Here is a 22,423-nt window from a genome sequence, read left to right as displayed (position 1 = left end):
TGGTATGCTTTAGTATGGCATATGTTAGTCATTGGGCCTTAAAAGAGAAAAACACCCTTTTCAAGCTCAGTGTTGAACACACACTTAACTTGAAGCAAGACTGAGAACAAGCATGTGCTTATGATCAACTTAAATAGGGATGTTTTCCAAAACAAAATTACATGCTAGATGGCCAGCAATTGCTAAGTTGTAATTTTATTTTTAAAGGAAATGTAATACTGGCAGCCTTGAGGCTGCTGGATTGTAGTAATGGCTGGTATTTGTATCTGGCCCATGAGCATGCCAGTGAAAAATTTCCTGTGACAAAAATCCATTTGGCTAATGAACCCCCTTTTAATTAGACCTCGAATTTTCAAAGGAACACAGCTTATTTTTTTCCTCAGTAATGTAATATAACTGCATGAAACAGCTGAAAAAATGAAATGAATGACAGAAATACTTTCAAGTGAATTAAGCAGACTATTTCTTAGGTGCTTAGATGTCTAAGGCTTTCTTTTGCTCTGCCAGATTTAACTGAGGCCAATAGAAAGGGCTAGGTTACAAAATGAAGCATGTTTTCTTGTTTCGTGATAAAGGCATTTGGGTTTGAGAGTGACTTGATAAAGCTGAGAAATTTGTCTTTCTTCTGCTGGTTTATACAGTTATTCAGAGGTACAAGTGTTATTGAACATGCATGTAATATCTTGCAGATGTTACACAGTCAGCCAAACACTATGCCTGAAAAAAAGTCTTTCCATAAAACGACTTAAAACAACAAAAAAAGCTATCCCCCAACTTGACTAATTTCAGTGTGCAGATGTGTCAGAGTTGAGACTGCCTGTGCAATCTGCTGTAGGGAACCAGCTTTGGCAAAAGGGTTGGGCCTGATGATCTCTGGAGGTCCCTTCCAACCCCTACAATTCTGTGATTCTGTGAGACTGTCCAATGTTGCATCTCATTTTGGAAGTTTCTTGTTAAAAATACGAATAAATACAGACTATTACAAAAGAAATTCAGGTGGTAACTATAGATGTAAATTTCTAGCCCTTTTCTGCATTGCTTCTGATGAGTACTTTAAGACTGTTTAGCAGATTGCTATAGTTACCTAGTCCTTTACTGAATCTTACTGTAATACAAAGGACATGAGCAGTGTTAGAGGTAGCTATTCCGGAGCAGTGATGCTAGTCAATGTTCCCTCATGGTTTCTGAAACCTTCTCTGCTGCACTGTTCTCCTTTTCCTCCCCTCTTCTGCACTTCCCCAACAGTTCCTCCAGTCCTCATCAGTCATCATCACTAACTACGAAATCAGTGCTGATGTGCTGGAGGATGTATAACCTGATCTGACACAGTCTGCCTGAGGAGCAGGGATACTGATCTAGCCAGTGCGGATCATATCATGCTATTTGGGAAGAAACTCCACGAAGAATGCAGAAAGCACTTACTGGGCAATAAAAGGACCATTTGAAATTCAAGGAAATAAATACAAAGTGAGTGGCTGGAGAGGCTGTACAGGAATGGCTTTTTCACTCCCCGTTCAGCACAATAACTGATGTGCACTGAAGAATGTTTCTAGGAGTCAAGTTGAGAAGAAACAAAAGGACGTAGTCCTTCATGCAGAATGTAGCTATTCATGTAGTGTGTAGTGGCGTGGAATGCTTTGCCAAAGGATGCTGCAGAGAGCAGCATCCAGGTTAGTGCAGGGGGCCTGGGAACCAAAGTCTTTTGAGGGTTACTGAACAGCTTGTGCAGAGACAGGTTTCTGAGCTGTACGTGGTGGGAGGACAGGAGAGAACAAGGAGGAAGTATCGCTGGGCGTGCCACGTTCTTACACACTTGCTTAGGTTTAGGGCTCCGTTGGATGTAGGATGCTTAGCTAGTTAGACCTTTAATTTGACTCAGTGTTGCTATTCTTATGTTCTTTTTCTATCTTTTTCTCCAATATTTAAAAAACAATTGTATTTCCTGATGACACTGCTTACACTGATTTTATCCTTTGTATTGCTGCGGTGATCTGGTGCTGTTTAGGAATGCTTTGCAATGTCTTTAATCTGAAAAGAATTCTGCTTCTAAGGAAGGCAATCAGTTTCCAAAAATGCTGCTAGTGATAAAATAAATAAAACAAATAATGCTGGGCAGATAATTTTGGGGAAATATTTAATTCCTTGTAGTTATTTCATATGATGGTATTATGACTGATCCCAAGAGGGAAAGAAAGGGAAATGCTGAGGCAGTGTAGTCCACCCTACCGGACATTTTACATACAACCTCTAATTTGTATTATATTGGACTGTTCTAGTATCAGTCAATATATAGAATCAAAAACTTTCCTATGCTGAGAAGCAATACTTATTCTTAAGGAACTGTGTATACCTTTTCTTACCAGACAGATTAGAAGTAGTTTATAACTGTTTTCTAAAGTTTTCCTTCATTCTAATGAACAGATGATATCTCTCTCTGGTGTGGCTAGCTGATCGTGTTTCAGCTACTTTGAACTTGAGACTTGATTCTAGGTAAGGTCTGATATTGCAATACAAACATCTGCAGGTAAGAATTTCACTCATGAGGAAGGTCCTAGATCAGGTGGAAATAAAGAGAGGAACCACTGTCTTTCCTACAGTTATCTTTGAGCTGGAACAACCTTCCTTTACATAACTTTGTTAATTTTTGTTTGTATTTTACATGCTTTGATAATTTCAGTTAACAAGCTATATAGTGTGATATAATATTGCACTCACCCACTTCCTGAATTCTGTGCAAATATAACCTAGCTTGCAGGAGGCAAATACGATTATTGGTATTTTCTAAATATGAAACTTCTAACCTGAGCAGTGGAAAAGTTCTGTCAGGAACTTATGAAGCATGGGACTGCCAAGGTATGCATTGAGCCAGGACTGGAGCACTTGAAAGGTTGCAATAAAACATGCTTGCTTTGGGTGAGTATAGGTCGTTGCTGTGTCTTGATACTAAATATTAACCTTATAAGTCACCAAGTCTTCATTTCATCAGAGAAATAAATTTTAGTCAGTCATACATACCAAAATGTTGATGATAGAGTGAATAACTGTACAGCATCTTGTCTGAATGCAGAATTTTCAGCTGGCAACCATTTTTAACATTTGAAGAGAAGCTATTCATGAATGCCAGTATAAATTAATGTCGAGTTCCCTGATGTTATTCATGTCGAGTACATCTCACTACAGGCCCAAAAGACAAAAAAAAAAAGATGCCAGGAAAGGCTTAAATGTAAAGAAAATAGTTTAGACCTTAATTTATTTCAAGAAAGCTAAAACATTTTAAGCAATCTATGATCTTTTCTAGTAATCATTACCAGGGAAGGTATCTAAATAGGTGGCATAATTTTTTTTCAGATGTACTGTTCACCTCTAGCTTCTTGTGAAGTTTATGAAAGCAGTGAATATTCAACAGCAGTGAAAATGGAAAAATATGTCTAGTGGTTGTATGCAATTATTAATCAGAAATGGTACAGGAAAAAAAAGTGATGAAAAAACTAGTGAATTTTCTGGAAAATAATTTGGGAAGAAGACCGCCTGTGGATTAATGCATTTTGTTTTAACTGCTTCATTGTCCTTTTTTTAGTACAGTTAGTTCAGGATTAGCTGATGCAAGTAGTGCTTTGGCATGTCTTAGGTGAAATAGAAAACTGAGAAATAAAAATGGTAATAAAAAAGGCCATTAAATATTGCAGTTTAAGTTTATTGGGGAAAAAAAAAAAGAATAAAAAAATTTTAATGACGCAGCTGAGATTGTCCTGTAAGTGCTAACTGGAAATGAGAAAAAGATGTCACAAAGCTCCATGAATATGTCTATGCTTTCCTGACATTTTGGATAACATGAAAAGCCCATTTGTGAGGCCTGATGGGCTACAATAATGATAATCCAATCATGTTTAACTGGGAGTTGAGTGTGCATATCCAAAAATTGTATCTCATCCAGAATTTTTTCATAGGTAATGAGACTTGAGCATATATGAAAACTCAGTTCAGAAGATTTGCAAGATTTGTCATTGGTTCCCTTTTCTTTTTCAGTTCCCATCCAATTTTCCTAGGGCTTCAAAAGTCAGTATAAATCTGTCTGTGCCTACCAGCTTATTTGATAGTGTTTCAAACATCATGATGATAAGATTTCCTTGATAAGAGCGTAGCATGGCTTTCCAGTTTCCATGCTCACAATGGATTGAAAAAAATAAATAAAAAAAAAATCGGAGTTACCTTCATTAAAAAGAAGTCAGCTCAAGCTTTTGAAAGTTTGTGTGATGCAGACCAGGTTCCTCATAACTCACTCAGCAGTGACACTGAGTGTAGTGATGTCAGACGTACAAGAGCATGAACACCAAAGTAATCTCTTTTATTACTGCCACATGGTGAGATGTCGCTACTGAGTCTCTGACCACTGCAGACAGGTGATCAGTGAATATTTCTGTTCCTGCCTTGGCTAAGCAGAAAATGTAGGTATCAGTTGTCGTATCACATATGAAAGCATATAACTGTAGAATATCCAGGGATGAATTGTCAAATTAATTTGGGTTGTACTGGCTTGTTTGCTTCTTTTATGATTATATGTAAATATTGATGTAGCTACTTTTGCAGAACAGGTTGGAAACTTGCTTGGTGCCATCTAGGACGGATTCCTGAGACAGTTCAGAGACAGATTCTGAACTGTGTGGTTCTACAGTTGCAGAAATGCTTTTTTACTAGTCTTGAACACAATTCATTTGCTTAGGAATTTCTTACGTTTCAACATACACTGAGTGATAAGTGACAGGCCCATTGTCTTTCCACTTGCACACATTCAGCACTCACATGGTTAAATGTCTTGACGTGCAAATTCTTAGTATCGGGATTATTTTTTATTCCTTATATCCTAAGCAGCCTGCCCTCCTAGATACGTACAGCTGTTTAAGCTTTTTGATTATACACTTTGCCAAGAAAATCTTTGAGTGGTGCTTGTGGTAGTTAAGAGTACACTAAAGTCGTCTTAAAGCACTGAAGTACACTAAAATCTTCTTAATTGGAATCCTTTCACAGTCTGTTGCTTCTTCTAAATCTCCACCACCTTTCACTGTCTTTTGTCTTGTAGCTCTCCCTCTCCCACTTTCTCTCATCTTAATGAGTTGACCCTGGGCAACTTTCTGCCTGTTCCTCCAGTTAATAGCTCCTCTCCTTTGTCTCTCTGGCATCTTGGCTGCCTCAAACACTCTCCTTGTTCCATTTCTTTCTGCCTTCTGTTCACTCACGTCCTTCTCTCCCTATACCTCAGATATTTTGACAAGTTTCAGTGTTTTGTTCAGTGTTTGTTCAAGACTCATTTCCGCTTTTGCACCATGATCTAGCTCCTGCCCTAATAAAAAGGATTATTCTTCACTGGCTCTTGTAGTCAGTAACTGAACCCAACCTGTGTTATGTTGCACAGAATCCTAGAATGGCAGAGATTGGGAGGAACCTCTAGAAATCATCTAGTCCACCCTCCTGTCAAGCAGGGTCACTTAGAGCACGTTGCACAGGATCACATCCAGGAGGGTTTCGATGGATGAAGGAATGTAGTATGATGATGAAGTGTATTCTTTTCTGAGTATGAAGTATTTCTATAGACTACAGTTAGAGCAGTTATGGTTGCCTATCACTTATGCTTTCAGTTCTTATGAATTCATCAAAGTTTTCTGATAAAAATTTTACATCTCGTGTGTGCTTTAAGGTTTTTAAAATGTCAGTTGGAATAATTTACCTAACTGAGAAAAATAAGTTGGAGAAAAATGTTGTTTTACAACAAAACAAAATGTTATATTAAAACAATTTTTGAAGGAAGATGCTAAATTTTTCTGAAAGGCTTTTTTTTTTTTTTGTCAGGAGTATATGTTTAGATTTCTGTCAAATGTAAGTGATAGGACTTCAAAAACAAAAATCATTTGTGCATATCATATCTTATTCTTAGCATTTTTTGCAAAATATTACAACTGCAGGGGCCCCATTCCAGCCTGTGCTGTTTCTTCCCACCACCACAGCCCCTGGCAGTATACAAGAAGCTGAGATCTTTTTTAAATGACAGATGAGCTGGACTAGAAGTACAGAAAGATAACCATTCTTGAGTTAACAGCTTGGTAATTAACATCCAGAGGACAGACTGACACCATATAGCAGTGCAGAAATGTCCAGCCAGTGTCCATTTCAGCTGGTGTGCCTGAATGGCACAGTGCAGAATCAGGAAGAGAAATAAATTGGACTGAACTAGTATAGCTATATACCGTAGTTACGTACTGTAGTATAGATATGCAGAGTCTGTCAAACAGAATGCAAGGGTGCAATTAATAGCTGTACTATTAGTACTGCAGCTTTGATGCCACTGTCTCAGACATCCTTCCAGTTCGATGTAGAAAATCAATGTGACAAAATTTTTTGTGAGTCCTTATAGAAGAAAATGAACTCATGGGTCTTAGCTGAATCTGCCCATTCACAGCATGTTGCCCCTCTCACTTTAATGTGTATATAAAACCAGCCTGGGCAGTGAGGATATAGAGTAAGTTGTGTTGTTTTGTTTTGTTTTGTTTTGTTGTTTGTTTGTTTGTTTTTGTTTTTATCCCTAAGAATGAATAATTAGGATGGCATGATCCTTTTGCCACAAATCTTTCGTATTTTGTCTGTCACGGATCTTGTGCAAGGTTGCTGCACATTGTCTTTGTTTCTTGATTTTCAGTATCTTTTGGGCTGTAGTGTGCCCTCCTGTTGGATAGCAGGAAAAGCAGTGGCACGTGCCATCCAGTGTTATGCCAAGAGGAGGAGAAGCAGCAGCACATGCAATGTGGTGTAAACCCCTTGCCATCCTCCTCCTGTTATCAGAGTGTAGTTTTCCACTGATGAATCATCTGTACCATGGCCTTGATATAAATACCATGCTAAGTGTTAATTAGTTTTGTTGCTCTCGGTGGTTTCCCTGTTTATCTATACAGGTTGTTATTTTAATTTTTGCTTCTGGTGCTTTTATATGGTGTGGCTTTTTTTTTAATAGTAATTTAATAATTTTGCACAAATGTTTCTATACAAAGATTTTAGCAATGTAGAAGCGATCTAAGTGACCTCTGCACATAGATTAATCAGTCTTAGACTTCCACCTTTCTTATTTTGGCAATTTTCAAGACTTTGAAGTGCATTAAAAAAAGATACAGGTTGTTTAAAATCAATCTTACTACATTTGTTGTGCTTTTTCACTTATCTAATGCAAACCTAATGTTGTCTGTGGTGACTTTATTCATCTCAGAGTCAGCAGAAGAGTAAGAGCCAGTGTGTAGAGGAAAAATATTCTAAATAACAAATGAGAAAACTAATGTACACAGTTTGTGTCATTAAATAGCTTATTACATTTGCTTAACCTGCTGACGTTGTGGTTAAGGACTCTCAAAGCATTCATTCCTGGCTTGCTGCCTGAAAGATATTAGATTTCAACTGTGTAGCTTTTTGTCTTTATTTTCTACATACTACTTTATTCTTCCTATTGTACTAGCCACAGGTAGAGTTGTTTTCCAAGACCGCTGTGTGTATGCTGTAATCTGTCTGAAACAAAACAATGAGTAAAGGATTTAAACATTAGTCTCTTCATCCATATTCTTTTAGCTCACTGGTTCAGGCCACAGATCAGAAAAGCTATTGTAAGAAGACATAGTGAAACGCTCTCCAAGTAGTAGATAGCAATTACAGCCTTAGGAATGCTTTGTTATTTCGGTGGTCACTTTGAGTGTAATCTGTAATCAATAACGTATGTACCGTGATTGGATGGATGTGACTTCAGTTAATGAAAGAAACAGTCATCAACTGTTTTTGGAAAATAATCATTATCTATTTTAAAACCACACAAGAACATTAACCGTATGTTTAATATCAAAAGCATATGTGAATTGTAAGTTATTTCAAAGCCTTGTATAGTATGTACTTTTTGTATATCCATAAATTGTTAATTTAGGTAATGTTGTATAATTAATATATTGATTGGTTATTCATCTATATTATTTTGGATACTCTCCCAATCTAGAAGTTACTGTGAGCAGTGAAATTCTTTGGCTTTAAAAATGAGCAAATGAGCCTTTGCTAAAAGTTTCTGGCATTGTAGCTCAGATCTTGGCTGGAGCATTGACTGCGGACTTTTGGCTGCAGTCGCCAGAATCTGCTTTGGAAATAGCAAGAGATTCAGACTTTGCATTGAAGTGCCACCTGCTTCTTGTGTTGGACAAGAGGACCTTCTTGTGGCTTTTTTTTTTTTTTCCAAATCTTTGTTTCTTTGCTTATAATGCCAATTATGCTTGGAGAGCATCCTGCTGCAATCTGGAAGAAAGCAACGTTTGGCTGGGAAGTAACAAGACAGGTCCTACACATTATTTTCTTAGTGTAACAAAACATGTTAAATTTAAGTATGTGCTAAAATGCTATGCTGAATGGGATCAAACTACTCAATAGCTTATAAGACTATCTGAATTTAGTGAATGCATGCTGTATGTGTTACTGGAGTTGGTATTCCTTAGCTTTCTGGAGCACTTGTGGGGTGGTTGCACAGCATTAGAACTCAGATCCAATTCTCTCATCTTTCTGCCCAAGATCTTGCTCTTATTTTTTTCTAATGCAAATTGTACTGGTTCTTTATACAAAGCTAGTGATGTGTTCTCACTTTCACTCTACTTTGTTAGAAATTTTTCTTGTCTAGGACAAATCTTGTCTAGATTGATGTAGAGGACAAAAGCAATATGAAGTATATACATTATTGTAATAATAATGTAGCATAACATATTGTAAACAGCGCTACAGGCTGGGAGATGAGTGGCTGGAAAGCTGCCTGGCGGAGAAGGACCTGGGAGTACTGGTTGATAGTCGGCTGAATATGAGCCAGCAGTGTGCTCAGGTGGCCAAGAAGGCCAACAGCATCCTGGCTTGGATAAGAAGCAGTGTGGCCAGCAGGTCTAAGGAGGTGATTGTCCCCCTGTACTCGGCTCTGGTGAGGCCGCACCTTGAGTACTGTGTTCAGTTTTGGGCCCCTTGCTACAAGAAGGACATGGAGGTGCTCAAGCGAGTCCAGAGAAGGGCGACCAAGCTGGTGAGGGGTCTGGAGAACAAGTCTTACGAGGAGCGGCTGAGGGAGCTGGGATTGTTCAGCCTGGAGAAGAGGAGGCTCAGGGGAGACCTCATCGCTCTCTACAGTTACCTTAAAGGAGGCTGTAGAGAGGTGGGGGTTGGTCTATTCTCCCACGTGCCTGGTGACAGGACTCAGGGGAATGGGCTAAAGTTGCCCCAGGGGAGGTTTAGGTTGGATGTTAGGAAGAACTTCTTTACTGAAAGGGTTGTTAGGCATTGGAATGGGCTGCCCAGGGAGGTGGTTGAGTCACCATCCCTGGAGGTCTTTAAAAGACGTTTAGATGTAGCCCTTAGTGATATGGTTTAGTGGAGGTCTTGTTAGTATTAGGACAGAGGTTGAACTAGATGATCTTGGAGGTCTCTTCCAACCTAGACGATTCTGTGATTCTGTGATTCTGTAAACAAACACTTTTTTTTTTTTTTAAGGCCAGAGAGCTTTGTGTTCATTCTTTTGGCTGTTTGTTTTAATGCTAAGAGTTTCAAGTCAAGGTTATGTACAATTTATTTCCTCTTGTGGGAAGATAACTCACTTTCAGTTGGAACTTCAGAACAATGCATTAATCTTTGTTTGTTAGCCAGAGAAGTAGGCCTTAATTTTGCTGGTAATAGATTTCTCTGTTCATAATTGGATGGATTGGAAGCAACCTAAACATTTTTCTCCATTATTAGCAATACTAAATTGCATTTACTGCTAACTGGGAGAATTACAACACAGCCCAAAGGCAGTAAATTGGTGGTGGTTCTGGTTACTGGTACTCCAGGAGCTTCTAGCTCTCCGAGCATTATGAGCCCCCCCCAGTCAGGAAGGATTTACTGGTTGGTGCTTGGTTTAGAAAGAAAAGATCAAGCAAGAGGGTTAGGTCATAAAAAACTGAGGTGCACACAGCAAAAATAAATAAATAGATAATAGTTTGGATGGGGTCTGCATATTTTGGCTTTCCATATTTTTAAAATACGGAGAAAAAAAGTATGCTTTCAGTAACATCGGTCAAGCATAATCTGTTCAGTCAAGGAATTTGCCAAAAATTGTCTAACATGCTGTGACTTGTTGATGTAGGACCTTGCAAATACCGATAGCTATAGGAACATCATCATCTTCAGTTACTCGCGTAAGTGCTCTAACTAGTGATGGTGTTGAGAATGTTCGGCTCTGCTGTTGAAATGGTGCCTTTAAATAAGCAACTTGGCCACTTAGACTGTTTCAATTATGTGAGCCACTTACCAAATAAGTCTAACTGGTTATTTTCTTGTCTTTCTGAAATTTAAGACCCCCCAAAATCGTAAAGGTCCACAGAACATGGTATTCTGAGACTGGTTCTCAAAGACATTTTATTTCCTCTACCGTTTTTTCAGTCCTTCCAAGAGGCAAACAGTGAAAAGTATCTAATTAACAAAAGGCTTTCTTTATTTCTGCTTCACAAATTTATAAAAATGTTTATAACATTTAATCAAATAGACAACAGATACAGAATTGTATCTTACATAGGAATCATAATACAAAAAAAATAAGTGTTATGTTTTTATCTTGTGTGATATAAAAAAGCAAGCTAGAAGGAATGGAGTGTGATTAAAAGACATATATAGAATAGACCAGCGGTCAGGAAACAGAAGCTGAAAAGACATTGTAAAGATTGGTCTCAGATTTAAGTGCTTTGTGGTTAAGCAAACCATGTTCCAACGGGGTATGGATATTATGACTCATCCGGTTTCCTTCGTCTAATAAAAGAAGATGTTTGAAAAGCTGATTTTTTTCTCCAAGGAGTTCTTTATACAAGACAGATGAGAAGGTAAAGAACAGCTTTATAGGGAGACCATGGTATCACCATGATTATGTTTGGGAAAAATCGACACGTTTGTGGACCCACAGATCCTCCTCCTGGCTTCAGGCAGACCTAACAAAAGCTTTGCAAGCCATTTTGCAGAGACCTAGGTAATACTGCTTGCAGGCTTTTCTTGGTTCTGGGAAATGTTCATTGTCCAAAACCTGATTAGACGTAATTCTGAAAGTGAACTTAAACTGTATTTAAAAACTGAGTTATATTGCTGCCAAAACTAATTGTAATGCTTCTTCATGTATTGTAATTAACCTGCAACTTTAATTTCTGACATAGGCTTTAAGAAATCCAACTTAGAGTTTGGTTTAGTGCTTTACACAAAGAGCTCTTAATTGCTACAGGGAATGTAATGACAAAAGCTCACGTGAATGTTTTATAATTGGAACTAAAAATGGCAGATGTGCTTCCTTCATAGGAAGTGCTTGAGGTGAGAATTACAGCTGTTTGCATCCTCAGCTGATGATTTTGCTTTTCTTTGTTCTGCCCCTGCTTCTGATTTGTCAATGATTTAACTATGTAAAAAACTGTACATTTAAAAAAAAAATCAGTTTAATTTGCTGTTATGGTAAGTTTGCTTAACTTATTTAAATTATCTCACAGCCCATCCTGGTCCTAAGCAACCTAAATAATCTCATCTAACGTTTTTTTTATGCATTTCATTCTTATTTTTCTGAATGATGAAATATTCCAACTCTTTATTCAGCTTCCAAGCTGTTTCTTCTTTATGTATTGTTTAATATCTCTCCAGGTATTATGTACAGTAGCTTAGGTTGTGTTGTATTATTTTTTGTGATTTTAGTATTTTAGAAAAAAACCAAAACTGATAAAATGTGTATTAAAAATACTGCAATGGTTTGTTATCTTTGCAAGATAGAACTATGAAGTTCTAAAATAAGTGTTGCAAAAATATTTTTTATAGATTTCACAGTTTGCAGAAGATATTACTTGTGGTAATAAAAAATAGCCACATATCTTAGCCATGTATCTGTGCATAAAAATAGCCATATATCTATTTTTTTTTAGTTCAAAAATTAAGAATTAAGTAATATTTAACCCCTGTGACATTAAACCAGTTTACAGAAAAGCAGCAGCAGTATATGGTTCCTTTTCATTTTTAAAAATCAACCTGTAATCAGTGTGGAAAAAATACTTTTCATTTCATTATAAAACATGAGTCTATAATTTTAATGAATTGCATGTGCATTATTATGTACATTTAATATATCTATACACGTATTTATATAGATAGATACACATACATTTTGTGTCTGACTTGTTCCTGGTTCTGTCATTCTCATAATGTGCCTCTTAGAGACAGTGTATGTACCCCAGTCCCTTGCTGTCATCTCCTGGATTTTGGGCCACTGCAAAGTGTAGGAGCCAGTGTTACACGCGTTTGGGTCTCATATCCCAGGACTGGTGTAGCGACGGGGAAAGAGCAGATAGCCCAGCTGTGAGCAGGCTGTGGCTTCCACCCCCTTGGCAGCAATAGATGGCAGCAAATCTGTATTTGGGCACAGTTCTTTCTACATGGGGTGCTTGTGGAAGGCATGACCTTGGCGATGTCAGCTGTGAAACCTGGAATATGGTTTCGGTAGCAACTGGATTCTCCTGGAAAGTCTGTGTTGTTTTTTTTTGTTGTTTTGAAGTACAAAACAAAACAACAGAAGTTGTTAAATTGATTAAGGTGGCTAAAGGATAAGCATATGCATTTCAAATTTTCCTTAATTAAACCTATGATTGAATGGATATATACATTTGTCTGCATGTACATGGATAAAATGTACGTAACACCCAGACATTTGAAAGCATTTGTTATAAATTGATGTAGCAAATAAACATAAATCAACAATAGTCACTGAAATTATAGAAATGGTCTAAATTTCCTCTTGGCTCTTGTTTTTTGGAAGCAGGTATGACTTTATAGGTGACACCACAAGTTTTTGCAATGTAAAGTCAGTAGATATCCACAAAAATGTAACATTAATATGTGATAGGCATCAGGAAAAAAGCTAAAAGCTGGCACAATAGTTTGCTAGCATGATACAGGTGGTCTCCAATTGCCTCAAAAATGCTGTACAGATACCTTTTTTTTTTCCTCAGTTGCTGCAGTAAAATGCTTTAAAATAATTTACTTTTGTATTCAAATAGAAGTTTGTTTGAACTGCTGGTGTAAACAGTCAATCCACTGTCCATTTCTGAGTGGAGGGGAAAAAATATGAAGTACGTAAAGCTTCTCAATGTTTTCATTACAAATGACTCCTGTGAGTCCCGTTTCTTCAGACTCCCATTTTTCCTTTCCCCCAGCCTCTTTCTTGAGCTGTGTAATCATAGGAACTATGAATTTGTAGTTAATAGTCCATTTGAAATCAAGGAATTCCCTTTTCATGAGCAAGTACTTGCAGACGTAGGACATAAATGTATTGCTTCGGTCCTTGCTGGGTTTAAAGTTTAGAGAAGCACTGTGCTGGCTCTATGGTGGTGGGCAAGAAACAGCCTCAGGCTGGCAAATTTTAGTAGATTTTATTTATTGAAATTAACAAGCTTTTTTAATAAAATGAATATGGTATTGAAAGAAAAAAAAATATATATGAAAAAAACACACACACAAAAAAAAAACAAACTAAAAAAAAAATCTAAAAAGCAGACACTTGGGGAACAGCTTTGCTTCCATGGGGACACCTCCTGCCCATTCCCTGGTCTCCAGCCCTCACACCAAACCTCATGTCCCTCTGCTGAGGTGGGCTGGGGAAGACACCAGGGCCGGGACATGGAGGCCCCTTTTGTCATGCTGCTCCTTGTTCCTTACACCACTGCTCCTGGCTTCCTCCACCAGTCCCTCCAGAGCTGTACCCCCTCCTCAGTCTCCTCTCAGCCCCTGCTCAGGCCACCACCTGGCTCCAGCCCTGCTTTGGCCCACAGAGAGTCCCCTTTTGCCGAGTTACGTATCTGCTGGGTTGAGTTAAATCCGTTCAGCACAGACACAGATGAGAGCCAGAGCCGATGAGCAGAAGCCTTATAATTGGGGCTCTGATGGGGATGGAACGGAACAGAGCCCCTTGTTCTTGTCAGTATCATGCCGTGAGGTCTGTTAAAGCTATAACATGACACTTCAGAGCAAGAAGTCTGTTTTTATTAAAACAACATTTTAAATACTTATAAATGCAATTACAATTCATATTATGTGCAGTGCATAATTTCAAAAAGTTTAAGGTATGTGTAAAAAGTAAAAGTTTAAGGTATCTCTTTTTGCAGAGATGCTGTCTTTTGACATCTGGAAGGATGAGCATGAACAGTAGCTTCAACTTGAAAATCCCTCTTCTATAATGTGCTGGTGCTTCCCTAGCTACGAATGACTAGTTTGTTCAATGCTGTAATATTCCCTTTTGTAAGTGGAATGCGATTTAGAGGTTCTGCTAGGAAAACAAACAAGCAAACACATTTGAAGAATAAACTAATTTGGGATACACACATTCAGCTTGCATATTAGTGAAGGTTCATTGAAGCATTACGATAAACTATTATTGTTTGCTATACGTGTCTATGTAATCAGAATTCTTACACTTGCTTCTGAGTAGACCACAGAGAAATTTCTACAAATATTTTATGAAAACATAATTATTATTTCCTAATCTTGAGAATGGTTAGTTAATCAGTACCTCATAAGCAGTAGCATTTTATAATAAAATGGGACTGCCTTTGGACTCGAGCCCAGAAACTGTACACCTTGTAGACTAAGTCTGAGCTCTTTTGGCAAGAAGTGAAATTCAAGTACAACAATTATATTCAGCTACAGTGTTTTAGGGTACGTTATTTCATGAAAGGTTCTGTTCCATGAGGTCTTTACTTTTCATGGGGAATATTTTGGCTTTATGGATAGTTGGCACTTTTACCAAGCATTTTACCTTGCTATGCTTACTGATACAGTGTGTCATCTAAATTATTTGGAGCTATAAGCCTTCAGAAGCTTGGAAAATCAGCCTAAATTTAATCAAACAGTGTTAGAGATTATGATTCTCGTGCTTCTTTTTAACATGGTATTTTAAAATCAGGGGAAATACCAAAAATTAAAAATAAATTTCAAAATTGTAAGTACAGTTCCTTGTGCATTGTTAAGCTAACTACCATATGTAACAGCTCCAAATTATGTTAGGATCTGAATTTTCTAGGTGAGAATGTTCTAGGATTCTAGAACCGCATATATAATAGGATGGTCTGTGTATGTTCTACACCATGTCACACGTTACACTTCAGAGAACACACTGGCCTCGTGGAATTCATTGCTTTTCTCATTCATAAATTAGAGGCTATCGTTCAGAAAAAGAGTCACTGTTTTGGGGAGCTGAAATATTTGCAGCGATGCAAAGGAGAGTGCTGTGTAACTGGAGTGCATGACACAGGTATATACTGTTGTCTGGCAGCTTTTGCACTTATCTCTCACACTACATTCATGACTGCATGTTTGTAACTAAATCATTCTAAAACTAGGTCGATATTTTTTTAAGGTTAATGGAGCAAGGTGAAGTGTAAAATACCATTTCTGATTGAAAGATTCTGCTTTTTATGCTTTTGCTGTAATGGGCTAATGTAGATTCGCACAATACCCATTAGGGCTGTGCTTAACTTATGTCAAAGTTTGTCTAATCAGTCACTTGAGCTTCCTTAGCTTAGTTGTTATGCTTCACAGCCACCTCTGGAAATATATGCATGTAACAAATGCATTCAAGAGGGCCTTGGCAGAGGAGGTGAAAACTCAAGCAGCTTACATACTGCGTGTCTGTGTGTGTTTGTTGGGGAGGAAGACAAGCAGTCCACTTTTTTGCTAGATGAAAGTTAAGTGCAAAGGTATTTTTTTCTGAGTGAAAAAACATATCCCATTTATGCCATTTTGTTTTAAATACGAAAAGCGAAAGTGCGTATATGTTGGTAGTGTGCACTAGAATTTCTAAAAGACATAGAATTTTTTATATGTAGAAATTATCTGCAGATGCAGATAATTTATTTTGTTTCATTTTATTTTGGCATTCCAGCAGCGACTGCTTTAAAGGATGACTTCACTGAACGACTGACGAATTTGGATGTGTCAAACAGAGATGAAGATACATGGGTTTTGGATTGCAGATTGGGGCAGTCAAGCCCATTTGCTCATTCATGTGAGAAGGAGAAGATCAACAGAAATGTGTTGCATTTGAGCCTGGAACTGAACGTAAGTAGGACTCTATTCATGCTATGTTGGATTTCAACAAGCATTTATTATATACTCTTACGTTTCTGGTATGCATTTATTTCTGGTGTGTCTAAAACTGTGTTCTAAAAAATCTGACAAACTGGAAAGTTTTGGATGGGATGCAGTTTTCCAGATGGTTTCTGAGTCCATATGTCTATATGTGACTCAGCCAGAGAGCAATATATATAAAAGTATATAAATAAATAACATGCATGATGTGTCATTACTGAAATCATGATGGGCATTTTGTTTAAATTAGTTGTTTTCCTGGAAATGGATTGGAGGAGCTTGAAAGTATGAGATGACCAGAAAGATTTGAGCCAGCAAGTGGTGTGTGTGCATGCATGTGTGCATATGCACATATATATAGGCATGTGCACAGCCCAGGACTGCTGTTAGTTTCAAAACTTCTCAAGGTTTTGAAGCAGCTGAACTGGCATTGGAGTCAGACTGGCCATGTATGTGACAGAAAAAGTTGATAAACTTGCTGGGAGACACTGAAGTTTTGGGTGCCAACCTGATTTAATTGCAACTTGAGACACTAGTTTAACGTGGCCCAGCCTGATCTACCTGGAAATATTCACGTGCTCCAGGGACAAGAAAGTAGGCACATTTTGGCAGTAGTTTTCAAATGGGAGGGAGAAGGGAATAGAACGTAGTAGATGAGAAAAGAACCATGGAAAGAATGAAAAGATCAAAAGACGATGCTTTGAAGACTAGACTACATTAACAGTATGTGCAAACAGGAAACACTGACCAAAAAAAATTGTGCAACAGTGACATCTATTGGTAGAAAGACTAAAACTGACATAGAAGAACATTTATAATACTTCACGAAGATTAAACTCACCGTTCTTGTTCTCTTTAGCTTGTTATAAAACTAGTTTCGTGTCCTAACCTTCTTTTCCTAAAATAATTAATCGGAATGTTGTTGTATTACCATGAAAGTACAGGTTTATACTTGCAATAAACTGTTGAGATGAAAACAAATAACTGGATTGAAAAGACCTGTGGCACAGTTGTTACTACATGCTACAACAGGAAGAATCCAGTCAATGAGGGTACTTCATCTGTATTTAAGTCCTTGTATAGAGCATAGAGCAGTTGGGTCTCTACATCAAGTCCTTCAAGCACAATAATTTCAGTAAAGTAAGAGAAACCTAAGATTAGTAAGCAGTTTATTTCTATTTTTCTTTATTCAAGCAGCATTTGCTGTCTAGAAATCTTAGTGACTACATTATGAAAGAGGGAGTGATTTCAGTTTCTTAACATGTAAGAATATTTATTCAGCTGTTTCTAAGAAATTCAGAACAAGAGCCCCAGTTTCTATTAAAAAAAAAAAAAGAAAAAGGTATGGGGGGGGGGGGGGGGGCGAGGTGTGCTCAGCATGTGGCTGATAAGCTGTGAGTGACCCACCAGGACATTGTATCCTGCAGCTCACTCCCTGTGACCTTCTTTCTTGAAAGTCTTTCAGAACAGAACTCAGGGCTGAATTACTTGCAGAGCCCTAGGGTCTCTGCCCATTTTTCTGCTGCAAGATGGGCCCAGGTCCAATTGTGTGACAAGGAGTCGGAGGAGGAACTGCCAAAAGAACGGTGGTGAAAAGGCTGCTGCTGGTGCTGCCATCAGAATCTGTTTGTACTGTAATACTATAAGAAGCCTATAAGAAAGGTAATGACCAGAGATAAGCTGCATGAATTGCTCTGGTGACAGCAATCTGTTCCCAGATGTCTTTCCTGTGCACTCCTCAGACTGAACAGCAAGACAGTTGTGGTCAAAAAATGAGCATGTGTCTGAAGAGCAACTCCAAAACAAAAATGTTTCCAGAAAATGCCAACCGAAATGGACTGATTTATTTACTCAGCCATACTAGATCCAGTCATGTGATCTATGTCCCTTTCTTGCTGGTGGAAAAAAAGTTTAGCCTAATTGACCAAAAAGTTGGGCACTACTGATTTAAAATGTAGTTATATTAATTACAATGGCAATGTGAAAAACAAAGCTGCTTTGCTCCGCCCTACTTTCTGTGTATTAGGAGCAGCCTTATATAAATGTACAATATATTTGTATATGTGCATATCTAGGTAGAATCATAGAATCATCCACGTTGGAAAAGACCTTCAAGATCACCAAGTCCAACCAAGAACCTCACTTCCATCACTAAACCACGTTCATTAGTGTCACGTACATGTGTCTTTTAAATACCTCTGGGGATGGGGATAACACCACTTCCCTGGGCAGCTTGCTTATGTTATTGAACAGATGTTTCTATGCGACTATTACTTGGAAGGAGGCAGATAAAGTAGGTAAGGGAGACAGTGAATTAATTCCGCTCTAAGAGGAGTTTAAAATGCACAGTCTGTATCAGAAGCCTGAAAAAAAGTCCTGCATTAGATTTTAAGACCTTAGTCTGAGTGTGCTGGGTTCTCATTCACAATCAGCATGTACAAGATACAGAGATACAGAAGATAATGAAGCAAAATAAAAATGCAACTCCACCCTATACTTTATACAGTATTTCATCTCAGATAAAAAGGCACTTAAATGAAGTATGAAACTGCAGCTAAAATAGATATTAATAGATAACAATTACTTAAAAAATTCTGACAAATTATTTGATGTGACTGTTAATTTTATTTTATAAAGTTGTGTTTGTTTTTAAATCTTCAAACTATTAAATCATGCTGTATAAGGGGAACAAGAGACCTGTTGAATGCAATGGAGGAGAGAAGAGAGCAAGCTAGAAAAGTAAAGCACAAAGGCAAAAGATTCAGATTTAATCTCCGTTCTTATACTAAGTGCCGGCCTTTGTGCCTTACTGCACAAAGGTCTCAGTTTACTTACACAATTTACAGTTATCTTTTATTCTCTGTCTTTGTTAATTGTATGTCTGCTCATTTTAACCCCGATCATCCGATAAATTCTCTTCTACAAGCTCTCCCTCTGAGCTACTGTAGGTTTCTCATATGATGGAATTTCCACCTTCATTGTTCATTATGTTTACTGATACAATATAGATGCCTTCAAAACAGTAAATTGTATTTTTTAATGTGCCTTTTGTTTTTATAACTATGTAACTGTTCTGATTTTTTTTCAAATTGTCTAAAATAGTTAATATATCAGTGTCAAGCAGAACGGTGATTAAGGCATTAAAAAACGTTGGGTGTATACAGCCTCCCTAGACCAAATGTGTCTGATGTTCATTGTTAATATCACTTAATGTTGAAATTTGATAAGAATTATTGTATCTATGTATTTGTTGCTAAGTCTAAACTTAACTGTTTATATTTACAGTGAGTATAATGGTGATACCCAGATTTCCAAACTTCAGGAAAGTTGCTCACATATAGCAAGTTAACAAAGGTGAAGACAGTGGCATCAATCCAGGGCCTATACATTTCCTTCCATATTCTCTGTCCTTTCTATTTTAAAGCATCTGAAGAGTTAAAATACGAAGTATAAAAGATAAACAGTTGGCAGGAGAGGCAGAAGGAAGAGTTGGAGAAGGTTAAGATCCCTATCCTTATCAATCAGCATGGGGGACAGTGCAGAGGCCAGGACTGTGTCAGCTGAGCCTCAGATCAATTCAAATTGCAGGAGTCACAGCCTGCAGCTTTACTTGTCTTTTCTTAAGCCTGGCACAGTTTAGTGCATATTTTGATTCTATAATGATTTTCAAGAAATTATGCAAACTCTTGTTTCCAGCCCCTTTATGTTGAAAATGCATTGGAAATTTTTCTACACAGTTCAGCCATTTGACTGTTCTGTAGAGTATGTCTCTATGCCTTGTTCATGTTTCTGTGGTTTGCTGTTATAATCTGAAAAGGCAATCTAGGTAGATATGCTGTCAGGAAGGCTTGAGTTCTGCTGTATAAAAATGATTGAAAAGACTAGTTTTATTTCCGCCTTACTGTGTGTTTTCTTCAAGGTTAGTTTTAAAGTTTCCTTCAGGGGAGCTCTCAGACACCTTAAGAATAGCAGTGGAGTGAGGTGTAGGTGTGACTTCTGTCTGTGATGAAATGTAGGTCAGTAAGGATGTGGATTATTAAATGTTCTTTAAACTGTAAGGAATTATTGTCCTCTTGTATAATTAATGCACTGACTGTCCTGAAAGTTGCTGTGATGGGCTGTAGGGGCTTTTCAGAGGCATCAGAGGGTAGTCAGTTTTATTAAGTGAAGAGGCTTGTAACATTATCATAACTGCTTTTTTTTTCCTAACGAATTTGAAGTCATTTCATCCGTCAGATGCAACATTAAAGTCTGTTCAGACTTTCCTCATGAGACAGAACCACCCAATGTTAAAAGACTTCTGTCAGCGAATTGGCTCAGTCTCATTTGCATACGCATGGAATGATCTTTTTATGTAAAAATATTAAGGGCACGTATCAATACATGCATTTTACCCAGAAACACTGTACTTCTTCATCAGTTATCCAGTCCCTTCACAGGGGCTGTCCAGTGGGTGACTGTCAGACTGTGAGAAGCAAGTCATTACAGGATCTTTATTTGAGGTTGGGGCTTTATGCATCACGTGCTGAATTTAAGATACTGAGTGGCTTCTAGTTTTTGATAATTTCTGCAGTGGTAGATATAGGGATGAATTCCTTTCTTCATCCTAATGCTTAAAAAGCTTCAAGTTTTCTTCTCTGTTCCTCTAGTTCGTTATCAAGAGAAGAGGTATGAATAAAACAGTCTCATTTTCTGCAACTGTGTGAGATTGCCTCTGTGGTGGTTTTACCCAGCTGGGCAATCAAGCTCCATCACAACTGCTCTCTCATTCCCCTCCTCAAAAGGAAAGGGGGAGAAAATATGATGGAAAGGGCTCAAGGGTTGAGATAAGAACAGGGAGATCACTCAAGAATTATCATCACAGGCAAAATAGGTTCAATATAGGGAGATTAATATAGTTCGTTCCTATTACTAACAGACTAGAACAGTGAGAAACTAAAACCAAACTAAAAACACCAACCCACCATCCACCCTCTTCTACCTTCTTCCACTCCCCTTCCCTCCTTCCCCCCCCCCCCCCCCCCCCCACTTGAATGGGGGCTGCGGTCAGTCCCTAACACTTTGTCTCTGCCACTCCTTCACGGTCAGTCTGTGACCATCACCCCAGATGATCCTGGGGCGAGGGGCTTCCCACTGGCAGCAGCTCTTCAGGAACTGCTCCCACATGGCTCCGTACCACAGAGTCCATCCATCAGGAGAGGACTGCTCCACGGGCTGCAGCTCCGACCCGGGGCTTACTCCTGCAGGTGCTCTCCACGGGCCACAGCCTCCTCCAGGCCACATCCACCTGCTCCACCGGGGGCTCCTCCACGGGCTGCAGCGTGGAGATCTGCTCCGTGTGGGACCCATGGGCTGCAGGGGGACAGCCTGCTCCACCAGGGGCCTCTCCACAGGCTGCAGGGGAACTGCTGCTCTGTGCCAGGAGCAGCTCCTGCGCTGACCTTAGGGTCTGCAGGGCTGTTCCTCTCACATTTTCTCACTCCTCCAGCTGCAGTTTACAGCAGTTTTTCCCTTTCTTAAATCTGCTCTCCCAGAGGCCCAACCAGCATCGCTCCCACGCCTGGCTGGGCTCTGGCCAGTGGCGGGTCCCTTTTGGAGCAGCTGGAGCTGGCTCTGATCTGGCATGGGGCAGCTGCTGGGCTCTGCTCACAGAGCCCACCCTGCAGCCCCCTGCTACTAAAACCTTGCCACGTAAACCCAATATATTCTACCCCTCATCTCTGTGACAAAACATATTTAAGAATTATCATCACAATATGGCCTTATATGGAGTTATAAGGGATATAACTGAACTTTTCATACATACTATTAAAATCTAGAATAGTTAGATTGTGGCTATTTTCAGTAACCTGCTTACAGACAATATGCATAAGACTGTTACAGTTTGGTGACCCTAGATCATTACACATAAGTTTTATTCTATCTAAGTGTAGGTGTAGTGTTGTCACCGACACCTGCTGTCACCTGTTGTATTTTGGCACTATCTAGTAAGTATGTTTAGTTTAAAATACAGCTACATGAGCAACTTCATAGAAGGTTTTTGATCACTGAGCAACCAAACTACTTTTGAAAAATACAATACTGTTTATCCATCATAAGTTAACCATATCTCAAATAAATATGCATATAAAATATGCCAAGCATAACCACAGAAGTTATCAGGACAATAGTAATTGTTGTTTGAACAATTATCCCGTGGTTGAATATAAAAATAGGTATAAATTTAAATGTAATGAGTAGAAAA

At 38.4% G+C, this 22,423-nt stretch overlaps 1 protein-coding gene across 4 annotated transcripts in view; it reads left to right on the top strand.

Annotated features, from left to right (window-relative positions):
• Window positions 1-22,423, top strand: part of FMN1 (formin 1) — a 211,846-nt gene that overhangs the window by 46,725 nt on the left and 142,698 nt on the right. For 3 of the 4 annotated variants that reach the window (XM_083839382.1, XM_083839383.1, XM_083839381.1), the window contains one exon: window positions 15,974-16,149. In XM_083839382.1, coding sequence (XP_083695508.1) covers window positions 15,974-16,149 — 176 coding nt within the window. The remainder of the gene's footprint in view (window positions 1-15,973; window positions 16,150-22,423) is intronic. The other variant, XM_083839384.1, reaches the window with a different exon arrangement.

This window comes from Anser anser (assembly GCF_964211835.1).
Source record: "Anser anser genome assembly, chromosome: 5".
In the NCBI taxonomy this organism is placed as follows: Eukaryota; Metazoa; Chordata; class Aves; order Anseriformes; family Anatidae; genus Anser; species Anser anser.
The sequence above is the reverse complement of the archived record's forward strand: the minus strand, read 5'-3'. Positions and strand labels throughout refer to the sequence as shown.